Raw genomic sequence first — 17,343 nt, 5'->3', positions numbered from 1 at the left:
TAGTGAAGGCAAAGATAAACAGATGGGACTACATCAAATTAAAGAGTTTCTCTATAGCAAAAGAGACAGAAACCAAGACTAAGAGATACCCCACTAATTGGGAGAAAATTTTCGCACACAACACTAATGATAAAGGATTGATCACAAAAATCTACAAAGAGTTGATGAGAGTCAATAAAAACAAAGTAAATAACCCAGTCAAAAAATGGGAAGAATGGGCCTCCCCTGTGGCGCAGCGGTTGAGCACTGGGTTGCGAAGCTGGCCGCAGCCTCTGCAGCTCCAGTTCGATCCCGGCTGCTCCCCAGCCACTGGAGGAGGGTCCCACATGGAGCGCAGACCTCTCCTGCCGCCCGCTGCTCCCCTCAGCAGTGTACTTCAGTCCTTCTGCCTGCTCTGCTCCCCGCTCTGGCTCTGGTGAATTCTCTCACCCTCCTGCACTTCTGACTGTACCCCCAGTGCTTGTATAAATAAATAAAAAAACAATTAAAAAAAAATGGGAAGAAGAGGGCCTCCCCAGTGGCGCAGCGGTTGAGCGCTGGGCTGCGAAGCTGCCCGTGGCCTTTGCAGTGCCAGTTTGATCCCCGGCCGCCCGCTGGCGAGGGCCCCACATGGCACGCAGACCTCTCCTGCTGCCTGCTGCTCCCCCCCTCAGCAGTGTATCATCAGTCTGCCTGTTCTGTTCCCCGCTCTGGCTCTGGTGAATTCTCTCTACCTCCCGCGCTTCTGACTGTACCCAGTGCTTGTATAAATAAATAAATAAAATCTTTAAAAAAGAATTTATAAAAAAAAAAGGGGGGAAGAAGAGCTAAAAAGAAACTTCTCCAAAGAGGAAGTGCAAATGGCCAACAGACATATGAAAAACTGTTCAACATCACTTGTAATCAGGGAAATGCAAATCAAAACTACAATGAGATCTTACAGCAGTGAGAATGGCACATATTAAAAAAAAATTAGCAACAACAAATGTTGGCGAGGATGTAGAGAAAAAGGAACTCTCCTGCACTGCTGGTGGGAGTGCAAACTGGTCCAACCACTATGGAGAGCTGCGTGGAGGTTCCTCAATCTGCTAAACATAGAGCTTCCATATGATCCAGCAATTCCACTCCTAGGTATTTAGCCAAAGGACACAGAAACATTAATTCAAAAGAGCACCTGCACCCCTATGTTTATTGCAGCACTATTTATAACAAGTAAGCTATGGAAACAACCCAAATGCCCAAAAATAGATGACTGGCTCAAGAAGATGTGGTAGGTATACACAACGGAATATTACTCAGCAATCAAAAAAGATAAACTCATGCAATTTGCAGCAGCATTGATGGACTAGAAGGAATTATGCTCAGAGAAATAAGTCAGAAGGAAAATGAAAAATATCAGATGGTTTCATTTATAGGAGGAATATAAGGAACCAAAAAAGACATCAGTGCAAAAAAAAAATAAAAAATACAAAACACAACAAAACAAAAATTGACAATTATAAGTCAGAGACATACTGCAGGGGAGGAAGAAGGAGAGGGATCAAAGGAAAGGAGGGAGTATCACAGGGGACTGAGGTGATGGTGCACAGGTGCATTGGTGAAGGAAACTCTATGGGGACTACACCTGAGGGGGAGGGGAAGCAAATATTGTTTCAAAATGAACAATGATGTAAAAAAAATTTAAAAATTAAAAAAGAATCTGGGTTCTATCTAATCCTTATAAAGACTTTTAAATAATCTGCCTCTTCCCCTTCCCTCTTTGAGCATATTCTTCATCTCTCCCATTTCTGAGGCTTTCTGAGGTTCCATGGAACAACTCTGTGCATTTTTTGGTACCTTTCCCCTCTGCAGTACCTAGGTTTTACCTTTCTCTACCTTGTTTAGTCATTTATCATCTCTCCATTCACTCTAGTCTATATTTACTGTGCCTTTGAGTTAAAGATGTTCCCTAATATCTTTAAATATGGAGTTCCTGTTTTGTTTCCTGTTCTCCTACAAATGCCTTTAAACATCAAGTGTATATAATATTACTCACAGCAGGAATCAACAAATTAAAGCTTTAATAAGATACTACTTTTTGCCTATAGCATTAGCAAGGATCATTCACAAGGTTACTGGCAGGCCTTAGTTCCTGGCTTTTTTTTTTTTTAATTTTTTTTTTTATTAATAGAGGCATGTTTCATTCATTTATTTGTTTGTTTGTTTTGTTTATACATGCACTGGGTACAGTCAGAAGCACGGGAGGGTGAGAGAATTCACCAGAGCCAGAGCGGGGAGCAGAGCAGGCAGAAGGACCGAAGTACACTGCTGAGGGGAGCAGCGGGCGGCAGGAGAGGTCTGCGCGCCATGTGGGACCCTCGCCAGGTGGCCGGGGATCAAACCAACGCTGCAGAGGCTGCGGGCAGCTTCGCAACCCAGCGCTCAACCGCTGCGCCACCGGGGAGGCCCCGTTCCTGGCTTTTGAGTGGGAATCTCTGAGTGTCCTTAAGACATGGCAACTGGCTTCCTCCAGAACAAGTGATAGAAAAGTCCAAGGTAGAAGGTGCAGATTTTTTTAAAAAGTTTTGAGATATAGTTCATATATCATATAATTGATCCAAAGTATACAATTTAATGGCTTTAATATATTTCCAGGGTTTTGCACCCATCATTACATCAATGTTAGAACATTTTTGTTCAGCCAAAAGAAACCCTGAACTACATCATCACACCCTAAAATCTCCCACCTGCAACCCTCCAGTTCTAGGATCTCCACAGATTTACCAATTCTGGATATTAGATATAAATGTCATAAAATATCTAGTCTTTGTGACTGGTTCCCTTCACTTAGCCTGTCTATAATGTTCAACCATACAACATGCATCAATGTTTAATTTCCTTTTATTAGGTGCTTTCTTGTCTTTTAGTGGAATTCCTCCTACTTATTTTTGTTTACATATCCAGGTCTCTCTCTATATATACAAACACACACACACACATACAACTATTCTAAGACCAAGAAAGTTCTAGATCTTCATAGCTCAGGAGCTGGGTGAGCACTTCCCAGTCTCAGAAGCAGTTCTCTTTAGAAGTGAGGTTCTAATTTGGCCTGTGATCCTTGGGTCCTTGCTGTTTTCATAACTGAAACTTGGAAGAGTATCCCACTACTTCTGCTATATTCTGTTCATACAGATCAATCCTCGTACAGTCTGGGAAAGGGCTACACCAAGGCTTGCATACTAGAAGGCAGGATTCTTGGTGGCTGCCGACTATAGAGTGGAGGTTGTCTTGCTGCAATCCACGTTAGGAATAAAGGCTTGATCTCAAACTTTGCCCCATCATATATATCACCACTTACAAAATGGCAAAAGCAACCAACCAAAGAAACAAAAAACTAACTAATGTTGCATGATATAAAGATTAAGTCCCCATTTAGGGAGAGCTTTGGCAAGAATCAGTCTTCCTTCAATAGCACTTGAATCCCTTGATTAGTACACAAGTGAGTATCTGGCATTATGGGAATAAGGAAATGAGTTTTAACACTTGGGTTTAAGAGAGAATATTGAAAGAAACCAATGGATGACAACAACTTAACTAAACACATTGCTAGCCATATAAAGAAAGTTGCAAACACTCAACTGGCATGAATGTCTTCACTCTGATGAACGATTTTTTTCCCCAAGTATAGCTATGATACCATAGAGAAGAAAGTAACTGCTTTCATGGATTTGGTTACGAATATTCACTGAGTCATTTTGTCAGCCAACAAATATTAATGGTACAGAGGGAACTTTTGCACTTAATATTCTCTGAGCTCCCCCTTTGAGACATGGTCTCTTCCTTCAAAGATCTTTCATCCAAAGGCCAAAAAAAAAGACATGGCAAACTGGTATTTGTTTTTAAAGACAATAAATACAAGTAGCTATAAAAGTTCTTCTTAAAACTATACATACATTGACATTTGTCTTGGATTCTCTTTTTTCCATCCCCATGTGTTTTTAGTTATTGACGAAAATTGTTTATATACAAGATGTTTTTTTCAATTAAAAAAAAAACCACACATTTTCGGGCACAATGTAGCAGCACCATCTGTTTGGGCTTATTTTCCTGGTTAATGTGTGTGGGTCAATTTAGTGGATAACAGTACTAAGATGAACATTTGGAGTTTTGAAATTTCCTTGAGAGATTAATTTGTGTTGCATCATGTAACTGTGTCAAAAGAGGGTTAGCTGAATCTCTGTGGTACAATTAAAATACAAGGAAATACACAAAGATATCTTTACTAAACTTGGTTCAGTGGAAATATTCCAGATCGACAGATTGAAGGAGGCTTTTATTTAAAATAGTTTTGCAGATAGGTGTAAACTCAAGACCAGATTGATTTGTGATGGGTGAATAGTAAAGAATATAATTTTACATATTTCCATTTCTTAACAAGAAATGTTGGAGTGTGTATAATTTGATATTTATGCAAGATCAACTTAAAAGCAGCATTCAAACAACACAGCAGAAGCTAGCACACAAATAAATGGCTTTCTTTCAAAAGAACTTCCAGGCACAGTAATGTCAAATGAGGCTGCAAACTCTTAAAATAGAAATGAAGTTTAAAAAGATTTAGGCAAAGATGACTCTTCCATCTTATAAAAGGTAAATATATGCCATTTTACCCCCACCAGACGGGCAAAAAGTAAGTATAGCACCACCAAATATTTAAAAGTAGAATTCTTATAAACTGGGAAAAAGAAAAAGTACTTGGCATTAAATATGTCACAAAGTTGAATACTGCATATTCTATAAGCCAGTACCTTACCAAATGACATATAAAAGAACGTTTATAGCAGCAATGTTTACAGTTCCTTTAAAGGCTAAAAACAACCCAACTATGTATAAATAGGAGAATAAATTGTGATATTTTCACAGAATAGAATGCTGTATAGTATGAAAATGAATAATCACTATATGTGACAATTTAAATGAATGAATTTTGGAAACATAATATTGAGCTAAAAGGGCAAATCCCAGAAAACTGTATTGGATGACAGTATTTTTATAAAGCTCACAGATATAAAAATTAAACAGCACTGTTTTATCATATACACATTTGTGATAAAACTAAATATTAAAACTTAATATTTTTAATATTCCTTTTTAGGAAACAACAACAGAATGATAAGCACAAAATTTAAGGTACTGTGTACCCCTGGGGTTAGGGTGAAGAGATACCAGAGAAACACAAAGATAGATGAAATTTACAGGAAAACCTTCTAGTTCTTGATTTGGGTAGTTCATTACCAAGTTGTATTCCTGAGACACATACATGTATCTTTTGTATGTATTAAAAATAAAAAATTTAATAGGTTGATCTAATTTATCATCGCCTCCTTTAAGTGAGAAAGAGCTGGGTTTTATTCCGCTTGTAAACAGGTGGCATGGTGTCATCAAACAAGGGATAAGACAAAGAATTCTGCAAAATAGCACCTCCCTCAAAGCTACTACTAGATTTTAAAGAGAATATTAAGTCTAGCTGGTATCAAGAGAATGTTAGTGAAATTAAATCCTGGCAAATTAAATGGGAATGTTTTTCTACATAAGAATGGGATGTGTGGTAAACCCAAGCTCCTACCTGCCACTTGGGAAATTGTGATGATCCCGAATGGAATCTCCGTATCACTAGCAGAAGCTCAAATTTCCAGAGATAAAAGAAGTATGAGAATTTTCAGGAAACCTGGAAATTCAGAATAGAATACCCAGGATAAAAGAGCAAAATACATAAAGGTTAAATAGACTCATCTATTCAATAATCATTCTTTAGCATCATCTATTCAGCAGGGAGGGGGAAAGGAACTGGAGTCAGAGTGATAATTAAGACACAGTCCTGAGGAACTCATATTTTGGTAATAAGGAAAAAAACCTTTCAATGTGTAAGTAGAAGAGACACTGCTGTAAAGAACCCATTAAAAAAGAAAAAGATATTCAGACAGAGAAAAAGAAAGTAAATGACCCAAAACCAAGAAAGGGGAAGACTACTTAGCAGTTCCAAGAACAGTACAATTGATAAATCTATAGTGAGGAAAGGAAGGAGACTGCTTTAATCTTGGTTCAAAGGCTATTAATTTTGGAATCTACACTCAAAATTACCTTATCCCATGAGCCTGACATCTGAAAAGGGAGAGAGAGAATATGAACATGGCTTAGGCCTTGAGAGAAGGGTAGGAAAAGTTAGTGCCGCATAGGGGGTGGAGTTCACCTTTATGGAGTATTTACTATGTGCCAGATTCTCCTCTAAACGTTTTTTATGAATTAACTATTTGAACTGTCACACCTTTGTGGTAGTTAGAATTACTAGCCTAATTTAATAAATGAGGGAACTGGGGCCTATAGAAGTTAAGTAATTTGCACAAAGTCACAGTTAGGAGCCAGAAAGCAGAGTTTTAAAGCTCAGAGATAGCATTACACAGCCTATGTTCTTGACCACCACATAGCATAGAGGAGGGAGCTCCTAATCAAAAGTTATGAAAAACAGTGGAGCTTAAGAACAATATAGCATGAGGAACAGTTGAGACCGATTGTAAATATTAAATTTTTACACCCCAGGCAGTGTTACACCTTGATAAACATTACTGGTGTGTCTCAAAAATTTTGTACTAGGCATTGTGAATATAGGATTACACAGGAGCTGGTGGAGAAAAGTTGTGTCTCCAGAACATGGTCTTAGATGGAAACGACATCATTTTGATCCCTCAGGAGATGGAGGCAGAAAGTTGCTCAAGATAAGTCTTAAGTGGGCCTCCCTAGTGGCGCAAGGGGTTAAGCACAGCACCATGAAGCTATCTGCAGCCTCTGTGAGTTCGATCCCCGACCAGCAAGGGAGCTACCCACATGGTGCAGCAGACCTCTCCTGTCTCACCCGTCCTTCCCTCAGCAGTCTATTTCAGTAGATCTGCCTGTTCTGCTCCCCATTTTGTCTCTGGAGAGTCCTCTTACCCCCTGCACCCCTGGCCTGTACCCCACTTCTTGCATGCATAAATAAATCCTTTTTAAAAAAGGTAAGTCTTAAGAAAGCCCTCAGTTTTTCACATAATTAACTAATGTACTTTATAGACAATTTCAGTAAGTTTATCTATTTATTCAGTCTCTTTTTTTCTCCTCAGCAATTTAATAACTGACTTGTTTGTTCATTTAGTTCAGCAGTATATTAATGAAGTAATATTGATGGGTTTAATTCCTTTTTAGTTCTCGTGGTCATAAACTACACCCCTAAACTTAACAAATATAGGCTACTGAATGAACCCAGAGAATTTGTTTGGCTCAGAACAATCTATCAACATTACACAAAGATAATGTTTTACTGTGTGTGTGACAGAACCTTCATCTTTGTGTTCATGGACAACACATTAATTTTCACAAAGAATAACAAAAGTGATTTGTTTCATGTCTAACAATGGATCCCTAGGACAACCAAGAACAGATACTTGGAAAGTTCAATATAATATGCTTTTTCAGACTGACCCTACCTATGTTATACAGTCATTACAGAGTCTGCCCCACCTCATGACATATATTCAATCTTGTTTTTAAATAGCCAATAAATAAACAAAAACAGAAAATCCGTTTCTTATTGCTTATGGAAGAACTCTTACCTGAGGACAAACTAATGAAAGCAAAATCAATTCCAACTCAAAAACTCACATCTAACATGCCTAGAATAAAGTGATCTGAAGCAAGTTATGCCTTCATTGAGAGAGACCAACAAAGGAGTGACAGAGCTTTTTTTCAGTGTTGCTCAGCAAACTACATATTTTTCATGTGGTCTGACATCTGACAAGGCCAAGAGAGTAAGGTAGATGCCTCATAATTATCCAAGAGTATTCAGAGGAAAGGAAAAGGACAATGAAAGAGAAGGTTAATGTGAAAACTCATCGGACTGAGAATGAGGATAAGAAAATCTCTAATCTCAATTGGAGACAGAAATGGCTAAAATCACAGCAGAAGCAAATAAAACACAATGAAAAAAAGTATTAGAAGATATTTGTAAAGAATGTGTAAAGTTTTGATGTCTGATATTTCAGAGTAGAAAGGGAAAACATGTTCTTGATAGCATGACTGATATTCAAAACTTCTCCAAAGCTGAGAGGTGGGGAGAGAGGGATGAGGAAAAGAATTAGTTTAATGAGTGTGAGCCAAGGAAGATTGTCTATGTTCAAATCCTAGGTCTACCACTTAGTAACTGTATGATTTTAGCAGGTTTCTTAATCTCTCTGTGCCTCAGTTTTCTCATTTGTAAAATAAGGATAAATATTAAAATAAGGATTAAAAATAAAATTTAAGGATGAATATTAAAATTTAATATTAAAATAAATATTAAAATTTATGCATAAGGTTGCTTTCAGGATTTTTTTTGTAATATGTAGAGAGTGTTTTACACAATGCCAAGAACATAACAAGCATTATGTAAATACTATACTTTTGAATAAAAGATATCAAAAGATTAACACCAATGGTGATATTTAATCAGAAAATCAAGAAGAAATCTGGTGCAAGTCTGTAATACTTTATCCAAAATGCTTGAGGCAAGACATGTCTCTGAATTAAATTAGGAATGTATATCATGCTATCTATTTTTTAGTTAACATTTGTTATCCCAGGTACCAAACAGCCCTTAGTCAAATACATATTTCAGAGATCATGATACTTTATAGAAGCATAATTTTATTACATTAAATTGTGGAATAAAAATCATGGGAAATAAACAGCAATGGTGACATCCAATGAAAAACTTTTCTGAAAACCTAATGAGTACTCAGAACACTTAAGGAGTTTCTTTTTTTTTTTTTTTTAAAAGATTTATTAATTTATTTATACAAGCACTGGGTACAGTCGGAAGCGCAGGAGGGTGAGAGAATTCACCAGAGCCAGAGCGGGGAGCAGAGCAGGCAGAAGGACTGAAGTACACTGCTGAGGGGAGCAGCGGGCGGCAGGAGAGGTCTGCGTGCCATGTGGGACCCTCCTCTGGTGGCCGGGGAGCAGCCGGGGATTGAACAGGCGCTGCAGAGGCTGCAGGCAGCTTTGCAACCCAGTGCTCAACCGCTGCACCACCAGGGAGGCCCTTAAGGAGTTTCTTTTTTCTCTTAAGAAAGAAACAATGACGTATTCATAACTATTACATGGGATGTTACCTCAATTATACCTGGGTGACTTTATGTAGCATAAATTGTTCACATTGCCTGAAACATCTCCTCAGATACTCCCAGGATCCACTGACTCTGCTCAAATGTTACCTTCAGACAGACTTCCTTGATTATCCTGTTTAGAAATCAAGTGGGAAGCATGCACACACATTCACACACAATCACTCAGAAAAGTCTTTCCTTGCTTCATTTTTCTTTTCTTTTTTTTTTTTTTTTAAGATTTATTTATTTATTTATACAAGCACTGGCTACAGTCAGAAGTGTGCCGGGAGGGTGAGAGAATTCACCAGAGCCAGAGCAGGGAGCAGAGCAGGCAGAAGGACTGAAGTACACTGCTGAGGGGAGCAGGAGGCGGCAGGAGAGGTCTGCGCACCATGTAGGACCCTCGCCAGGAGCCGGGGATCGAACCTGCGCTGTAGAGCCTGCGGGCAGCTTCGCAAGCCAGCGCTCAACTGCTGCACCACCGGGGAGGCCCTGCTTCATTTTTCTTTTTAGCACTTGTCACTATGCAGCACTGTAGATTTATTATCTGTCTTGTAACTGGAACTTCTGTAAAAGCAGGAACTTTGTTTTTGTTTAAGTACCTAGAATGTCAGGCTAGCAAATTCTTGACAGATATGGCTCAATAAAAGACTCAAGAAAATAAGACCGACTGGTAAACAGTGATGGGGTTCAAGAACTAGTCCTGATATAGCAGTCATACTACTACTGTTCAAAAGGAAGTTCAAGGCAAAAAAGCTAAAATGCCTTCTAAACATCAACTGTAATGTGTTTACATAATTTGTAAATTAGTGGGATTTCAAAGAGTAATTTGAAAACATTTCTTCATTAGACACATGCAATATTTCCCATAGGTAAAGGCTTATTATCTAGGAACTAAAAACTAATCATTAGGGCCTCCCCAGGGGTACAAAGGGTTAAGTGCAGCACTATGAAGCTATCCGCAGCCTCTGCAGCATGAGTTCCATCCCTGGCCACCCAGGGAGCTACCCACATGGCACAGAAGACCTCTCCTGTCTCACCTGCTGCTCCCCTTAGCAGTGAATTTCAGTAGATCTGCCTGTTCTGTTCCCAGCTCTGTCTCTGGTGAATCCTCTCACCCCCTGCACCTCTGGCCTGTACCCCAGTTCTTGTATGCATAAATAAATACATTTTTAAAAACTATACATTTACATTTAATAATTAATTTTGTTTGAGTATTCAAGTAGACAAGAAGAAAAAGTATAATTTTAAGATAAAAATACTATAGCACAAAATATTAGAAAGACATACTTTGCATTTTTCCTATAGAGTATTATTTTTTTCCTGAAACATTTCACTCACCATAGAAAGAAACCCAACTGACCTTCACTTAGTTGTAAAGTACTTCATACTGCATTTGGTTGTAAAATTGGCATAAATTAACCTCAGAAGGCAGTGGTATCTGGTTGTATGGACACACCTTCTAAAGGATGGGTACTTAATCTGGATAAAAACATTTTGGTTGTACTGTGGGTAGGAGGATGAGTAATTTCCCCCAGTTCTATAGCCTCCACAGAGACGGTCCCTTTTACCTGCTCCAGGTAGTAAAACAGCAACAAACTGACATTCTAAAGCAAACAAACAAAGGAGTTCTGTGTTCGCCATAAAATATGCAACTAAATTCAATAGTAGTCTCCAGTCCAGATAGATCCACTCTTTCAAAAGGCCCAGCTTTCCTCTCCATCTCATCCACATGTTAGTTCTGATGAGAATTACTCTGAGAGAGAAGGAAATAACTACCATTTCAAATCACCATATTTGGACCCTACAAATTGACATTCCATTGATCATCACCAAAGGTAAGATAATAGTATCGCTTAAAGATGTTACATTTGCACTTTTTTTCTTTCTATTATCTTAAATCAGAAAGGGAATATATATATATAAAATGTATATTTATAAATATATAATAAATAAAAAATATATAAAATCCTCTAACACCTTAATGGCTTTGGAACTGTGTTACCCCAGATCACACAAGGATTTTCTATTAGAATTACTTGAAAAAATAATGTAAATTGAGACTGTATGTTTCGCACAAGAAGAGGAACCCTAAATTAGACAAATTAGCACACACATCTGGGCCAGGTGTTATTAAACAATGACACCAAAATGCGGAGAGGGAGGTGAAAAAAAAAAAGGTGAAGTAAGATAACTGATACAGAAAAAGATCAGACACTCATAGACATAAAAAAAAAAAATTGATTATATTGTGGGTAGAAGGATGAGTAATTGCCCCCAGCTCTATAGTCTCAACAGAGCTTACCTACTTCTTGAGAACTGGTTCAGCATCATGCTAGCATTTAAGGAGTAGCTAAAAGGTCCACTTCAATAATTCCTGCACAAAGAAAGAAAAAGTTGTTCTTGTTTGAGGGAAAATTCAAGATCATTAGCATAGTGTGTTTCAGGGTACATATGAACTATATAAATGCTCATACTTCTGACCCTTGTCTTCAAGTCCCTAAACTGGAAGAAAAACAGACAAATGCTCCAGGAACCACTTCACACCCCAAACACGTGCAAACTTTGTTCAACAGAACACTTTACTGCCAAAAGGGAGTTGGCAGAAGTTTGGAGCAAAGGCCCCCAGGGCTGCATGATTTGCTGGCATCAGTGAGTTTAAAAATCTTAACATAATGCTGTGGAGTTTGAGGTCTACCAATATGCCTGAGGCTCTTTCCCCAACTTTGACTTGAGAAAGGTGAAAGTTGCCATCAAAAAAGACTTCATTAACCCTTCATCTTCTACCCAGAAATACTGTGAATTTCCCACTCTTGTCATATCTCTGTCATATTCCTTGGTGGTTGTGTTTACACTGTAAATCTAATGCGACCTATTTTGGAATGCATGTAAATTCACTTTAGTTGCTTGGATGAAGGGATACAAGGAGAACTACTATAAACATAAAAAATAAATCACGACAAACTTCTACTTAGAAAACACTTGATTCAAATAACTACCATATATCACAAGTATTACCCTAAAAAATGCAGGAGACATTAAGATACAGAATAACTGTCAATTGCTGTAATTTTACATATGATTTAGCTTATCTTTTTTCTTCTCTGAGATTGAATGATGATAGTTTATTTTGTATAAAATGAACAGTTTGGGGAATCAGGAAGGGAGCCAAGAAGGGTTCTATTCCATAAGGGTCAACAATAAGGTTCTATTTGGGATGTCCATAAACTTCATGCAGTTTAATGAGGAAAACTGCAACTTAATTTTTAAGTTGTGGTTAGTGTCCTGGCAACTATACAATTAACAACTTTAAGCTCATAAATGCTTGATAAATATGCACTACTGAGAAATGATGGTTTCCTTTGAAAGGTTACCTTGTCTTGTTTCAATAAGAAATCAGGTATAAAGATGCTACTTGCTCATATAACCAACAAAACAAAAAAACTTTTAATACTTTTCTAAAATTTTGATTCTTTCCCTCAGTAGCTCCAGGTATTTCATTAATTTCTCTGAAGGTCTTTGTTTTGCTTCCTCTACAACTTCCTAAGTATTCTAATTCTCAGCTATGACTTCATATCTTCACCAGCTTCTAATCTCCATAATACAGTTGGAAGCACTGAGGACAAAACATTCTCTAGGATGCCAAATTGCAGACTAGTTTTAAAGATATTTATATTGCAGTGCTGCCACCTAAAGATGAGGTGAATAAAAAAGCAATTCAAAGGAAATGAACCATACCTCTTAAAACTGTCTCAAAAATTTTCTCATCTCTAGGGATTAATAAACATTTTGTTGTTGTTAGTATGGACGCTGAATTGGTTCACAATAATTTAGAGCTGGGCTGTACTTTTTATGGCAGCACATTTCAACCTCAAACCTTTGAGTCCTCTGTGATCTGGGATCTCCAGGAATACCTCCCACATATATTTCTGACTTTAGGCACTACTTACAATACATAAGGGGAGGGGGGCATTAAAAGATACCTCCAAGCAAAGAATCGAGAGATTTGTTTAGTGGATAAAATAAGAGATAAACCCAAGGTATTTCCCTCTATGGAGGACAAACTCCTTGCGACTCTGAACCGACATTTTTCCAGCACAATTTTCTCAGCTATGAAATAGGGTTAATTGCACGTCATTACTTGCCCCGAAGGCTTAACTAGATAAGCTTATTGGAAAAGGTCCCATAATAAGTGAGTTTAAAAACTACTATTGCCTAATAAAAGGGTGTCTTAATGGTGTATTGGAAAGTAACTACAAAATAAAATACAGTGTTAGGACAGTTTTCCGAAATCACAGATTGATTTTTTTCCTGAGATCTATCTAAATAATGCTAAAGATGATGAAGGCAGTTTTCTAAGTATTTTGCAGCAGATAATTCTCAACTGGTCCACCTTCAATGCAAGGAGTTGCAGGATGGAGAAGTGACAGCACACAAAGGGAGGGGAAAAGTTTCCGTGCACTCAAAACCTGGTCAAACTTGGTGAGATTTCAAGAAAACTGTCTTAAAGGACATTTGTGTCCTTGCACAGCAATTTCTGACAATGAACTCATCCCTTTTACTCTCCCTCTCGGCCCAAGGACGCATAAATAGTATTTACCAGGGTTCTGTCTTTGGTCACAGTCCCTCAAAGGGGCCCAGTTTCACCTACACTGCGTGGGAGGCTGGGCAGCAACCCCACGCTTCCTGTCAAGGATTCCCGGGGCTACCGCCTGAACGTGGTCTAGCTTCTTTTCTTCTTTATGCTAATTCTGCCCTTCCAGCCCCTCTGGGCGGGCGTCTGAAGGCCAAGGTGAGACCCTCCCGGGAGATGAAAGGCCTGCAGCCTCCTGAGGGACGCAGGCGGAAAGAGGGGGGCGCGGGGGACGGTGACGCTGTGGCAGCGGCACGGACCACGACGCAGAGGGCCCGAAGTTGGAGCTGACGCAGGCCCTAAAGGTTCTATCCCCGCCTGAGTGTGGCTTCGGCCTTCGGAGCCCCACGAGGCCTAAGTCCTCCGGGGGGCGCTACGGCGGCTGGCGGAGGCCGTGCCGGCGACGAGACGGCCGGCAGCCCCCTCCCCAGACGCGCCTCAAGGCCTGGGCCGCGGGCTGTTGACGCGCCAACGGCGGGGAAGGCGCGCGCACGCGCGGGATGGGGGCGGAGGGAGCGCGCTCGGCGGTCGCCGCCGCGGCAACAGCAACGGAGGGACGCGAGGGCGGAGGGCGCGAGCCACGGGGGGAGGGTGGGGGGGCGATGGTGGGTAGCGCGGAGCGCGCGCTGACGTCGCCCGGAGTCACGCACGGAGCGCCGGGTTACGCGCCGACGTCTGGCTGCCACGACTAGCCGTCTGCGGCGGCGGCGGCGGCGGCGGCGGCGGCGAGCGGATCCCGCAGGGGAAGGAGGAGGAGGAGGGAGAGCCGAGGGGGCTGTGAGTGAGCGGGAGAAGCGGGGTGCGAGCCGGGCTTGCCCGCGGGAGGGGAGAACGAGCGCGAGCCGAGCCAGCCGACCGAGCCGCCTCCTCCTCCTCCCCTCGGCGTCCCGCCCCCGCCTGCCCGCCCGCCCTCCTCCCTCCTCAGCCGGCGGAACCCGAGCGAGGCGCAGCTCGGCTCGCGCCGCTGTCCAGGACAGGTGTGCGCGCGCGCGCCCTCCTCCCCTCCCCCCTCCTCGCGCCCGCCTCGCGCGCGCCCTCCCTCCCTCCAGCCCGCGCCCTCCCTCACCTGCGGCAGGACAGCGCCCGCCCTCCCGGGTAAGCCCCTCGCGACCTTCCCTGCCGCCACTGCCACAGCGCGAGGTCCCTCCCACCCCATCCCCTCTGGTGACCCTCTCATAGCCCGGGAATGATCCGTGTACCATTGTAGACATCCCCGCACCCTCCCTTCGGGGACCCCGGCAGTGCAGCAACGCCCCCCCACCCCTGTAGCGCACCAACGAATGAACGCCCTCCCACCTCCAAAAAAGAACAAAATCACACGCCCCTTAAAAAAAATCCAGACCACCAATGGTGCGATTTGCATGGCAATCCATAGCTCCTTTCCCCCTGGCCACCTTCGCCCGGGGCCTGGGACAGTGCGCCAAACGTGGCTGACACTCCCTGCACAGCAGCCCTGGCAGGAGGGGAGAGGAAAGAGGGTTCCATCATCTACGCTCCACTACCAGCCCTTCCTCTCCTCCGTTCAACCCCTTCCCTTGGCCCCCTCCCCCGCAATGCATACACCCGCCACGGATGCGTTGTAAAAATAAAAAATAATACATTGGTGCTGGTGCTGACATCGCGGATGAAGCCAGGCCTAGGGATGGGTGGCCCAAGCAAGGCATTTTTGCTGCCCCGTAAAGCTAAGTCAGGCAAGAGCCCCTTCTGCCTTTGTCGGGGGCAAAAGAAATGGCTGTGAAGCTGGAAAGTCTTCCCTTTGAGCGACTGTGGGCTCCAGAGGCTACCGAGATGTCTGTCGGGGAAGGGACAGCCCCTCCCTCCGCCACCCCCCATCCCTCCCATCTTGAGTCTGAACTTGGATCGCGAAAGGCCCAAGAGTCAGCCTGGGGCAACTTTCTTTGGTTCGTTGCTGTCTGCCCCTTGAGTAAATGCTTTCTTCATTTCCGCTGTCTCCGCGGGACCCTCTTGAGGGCTCTCATTCGTTTTTATTTGGACCCCTAACGTTTCTGTCGGAATAGGCGCTTTTGGACAGATTTTTGCAGCGGTGTCTATGCTTGTGTCCCGTGTCCTTGGAAGGGAGGTCCCAGTGCTTGATAATAAACTGAATTTGGTTTGACATCTTTCGGGAGACTGTCAGAGAAGGGAAGGAATTTGATTACTGCAAGACCCCCCACAGCTCCCCGCCCAAACTGACGTTTGCGATTTGCGGCTTTGAAAATTGGGAGTGTTTGACCAGTGTTAGAGTTGCTGATTTCATTCCTTTGGGTACTAGTAAAACCATTTAAGTATCAGCCGGAGTAGAGAGCTATTAACATTTGCATGGCTTCTGTTTGTACTTTTCGGATACATAAAATGTCGGGTTCTTTGAATCTCTGATCGAATTTAGAATGTGTGGTACGTTTATTTAACTCTTCTGCAAATGCTTGAAATGAATTGTGAAATGCGAGGGTTCTATCACATGGATTGTTCTCTTCGGATTTTAATTGCTTGATTCATGGCTTTAACCTTAAACATCAAAATAGCATTGAAGAGGCATAATTTTAAAGAATAGGTGAGCTATCGAAAGGGGGTATGCTTCTAAAGAATGACCAGTGAAATACTATTACTATAAATCTTTGTTGTTCTTGTTAAAGGTTAAGATTTACTTGAGAGTTTCCCTTAATTTTTCTAGTAGATAGCCATGAGATGAAATCGGTTATCCCTCTACTTTGAACACTTGCAGTACAACATTCCAGTTGGTTTTAATGATTTGGGTATTGAAGATAATTGTCTGGTTTAAGACTGGCATTTAACCTAAGTAGGACTTGAAAAATATCAGTTGTAATGTTTTTGTCTCTCTTCTCTTCTGGAAAGCTGTGATTTCTGTCAAGTATTAATCAGCATATTATTTCTGTTGGGAATTCTATAATCCAAAAGGATTTATTAATCAGGGGTAGATTTCCTCTCTCTAAGTCTATCTTATAAATGTGTGTGTTGATTTTTTACCTTTAAAAATCAAAGCTTATTGGGCTAATTTCAGAATTACCGGTTGTAGTTCATGCTGAGAAAAATCAAGGCTTTTTCCCTTTTTGTTCTGCCTGGTAATGTCTGTTTCACTTGCATGCAATTTTTTGTTGGTAAAAGTTAAAGACACAGAGATAGTGCAATTAAAAATAAAGCAATCTCTATTCCCTTCAAAATGTGTGCAGTGTTGATGAGAGAGCATAAGAATTCTAGAGACATTTATGAGATTTTTAAAATATTAAACCTACCTTGAGGAGAAAAGAGGTAATTCTGACAATTTTTTCGCTAACAGATATTTTACTGAATAGTACTATATTTCGTTTTCCCTTAGTCTTTTCTACATTAGGAAATGAAATTTGTGGGTTTCATTTTACAACCAATTTTTTAAAAATAACAAATTCAGACAACTAAGTACTAGAGCTGACTTCATTTACCAAGTTAGTATATTGTTTAGGTAATCAACAAATAGCTAGTAGTCTTTTTAAATTCACAAATTTTCTAATGGATTTTCAGTGCAAACATGCAAATCTAACTTTGAAATTCTATTTAAGGCTCTCAACTTTTTGTTGTGAGATTTTT

The 17,343-nt window shown here is 41.0% G+C and overlaps 1 protein-coding gene across 1 annotated transcript in view; it reads right to left on the bottom strand.

Moving 5' to 3' along the window:
• The window catches only part of NRG2 (neuregulin 2), a 244,816-nt gene extending 230,702 nt beyond the window's left edge, over nucleotides 1-14,114 (bottom strand). Inside the window, 2 exon segments of the mRNA XM_054694326.1 lie at nucleotides 11,434-11,505; nucleotides 13,780-14,114. Coding sequence (XP_054550301.1) covers nucleotides 11,434-11,462 — 29 coding nt within the window. The 5' untranslated portion in view covers nucleotides 11,463-11,505; nucleotides 13,780-14,114.
• Nucleotides 14,115-17,343: the final 3,229 nt, after the last annotated feature.

Source organism: Talpa occidentalis, unplaced genomic scaffold, assembly GCF_014898055.3.
Source record: "Talpa occidentalis isolate TD23 unplaced genomic scaffold, MPIMG_talOcc4v2.1 talOcc4.13, whole genome shotgun sequence".
NCBI lineage: Eukaryota > Metazoa > Chordata > Mammalia > Eulipotyphla > Talpidae > Talpa > Talpa occidentalis.
This window is presented reverse-complemented; position numbering and strand designations above follow the sequence as displayed.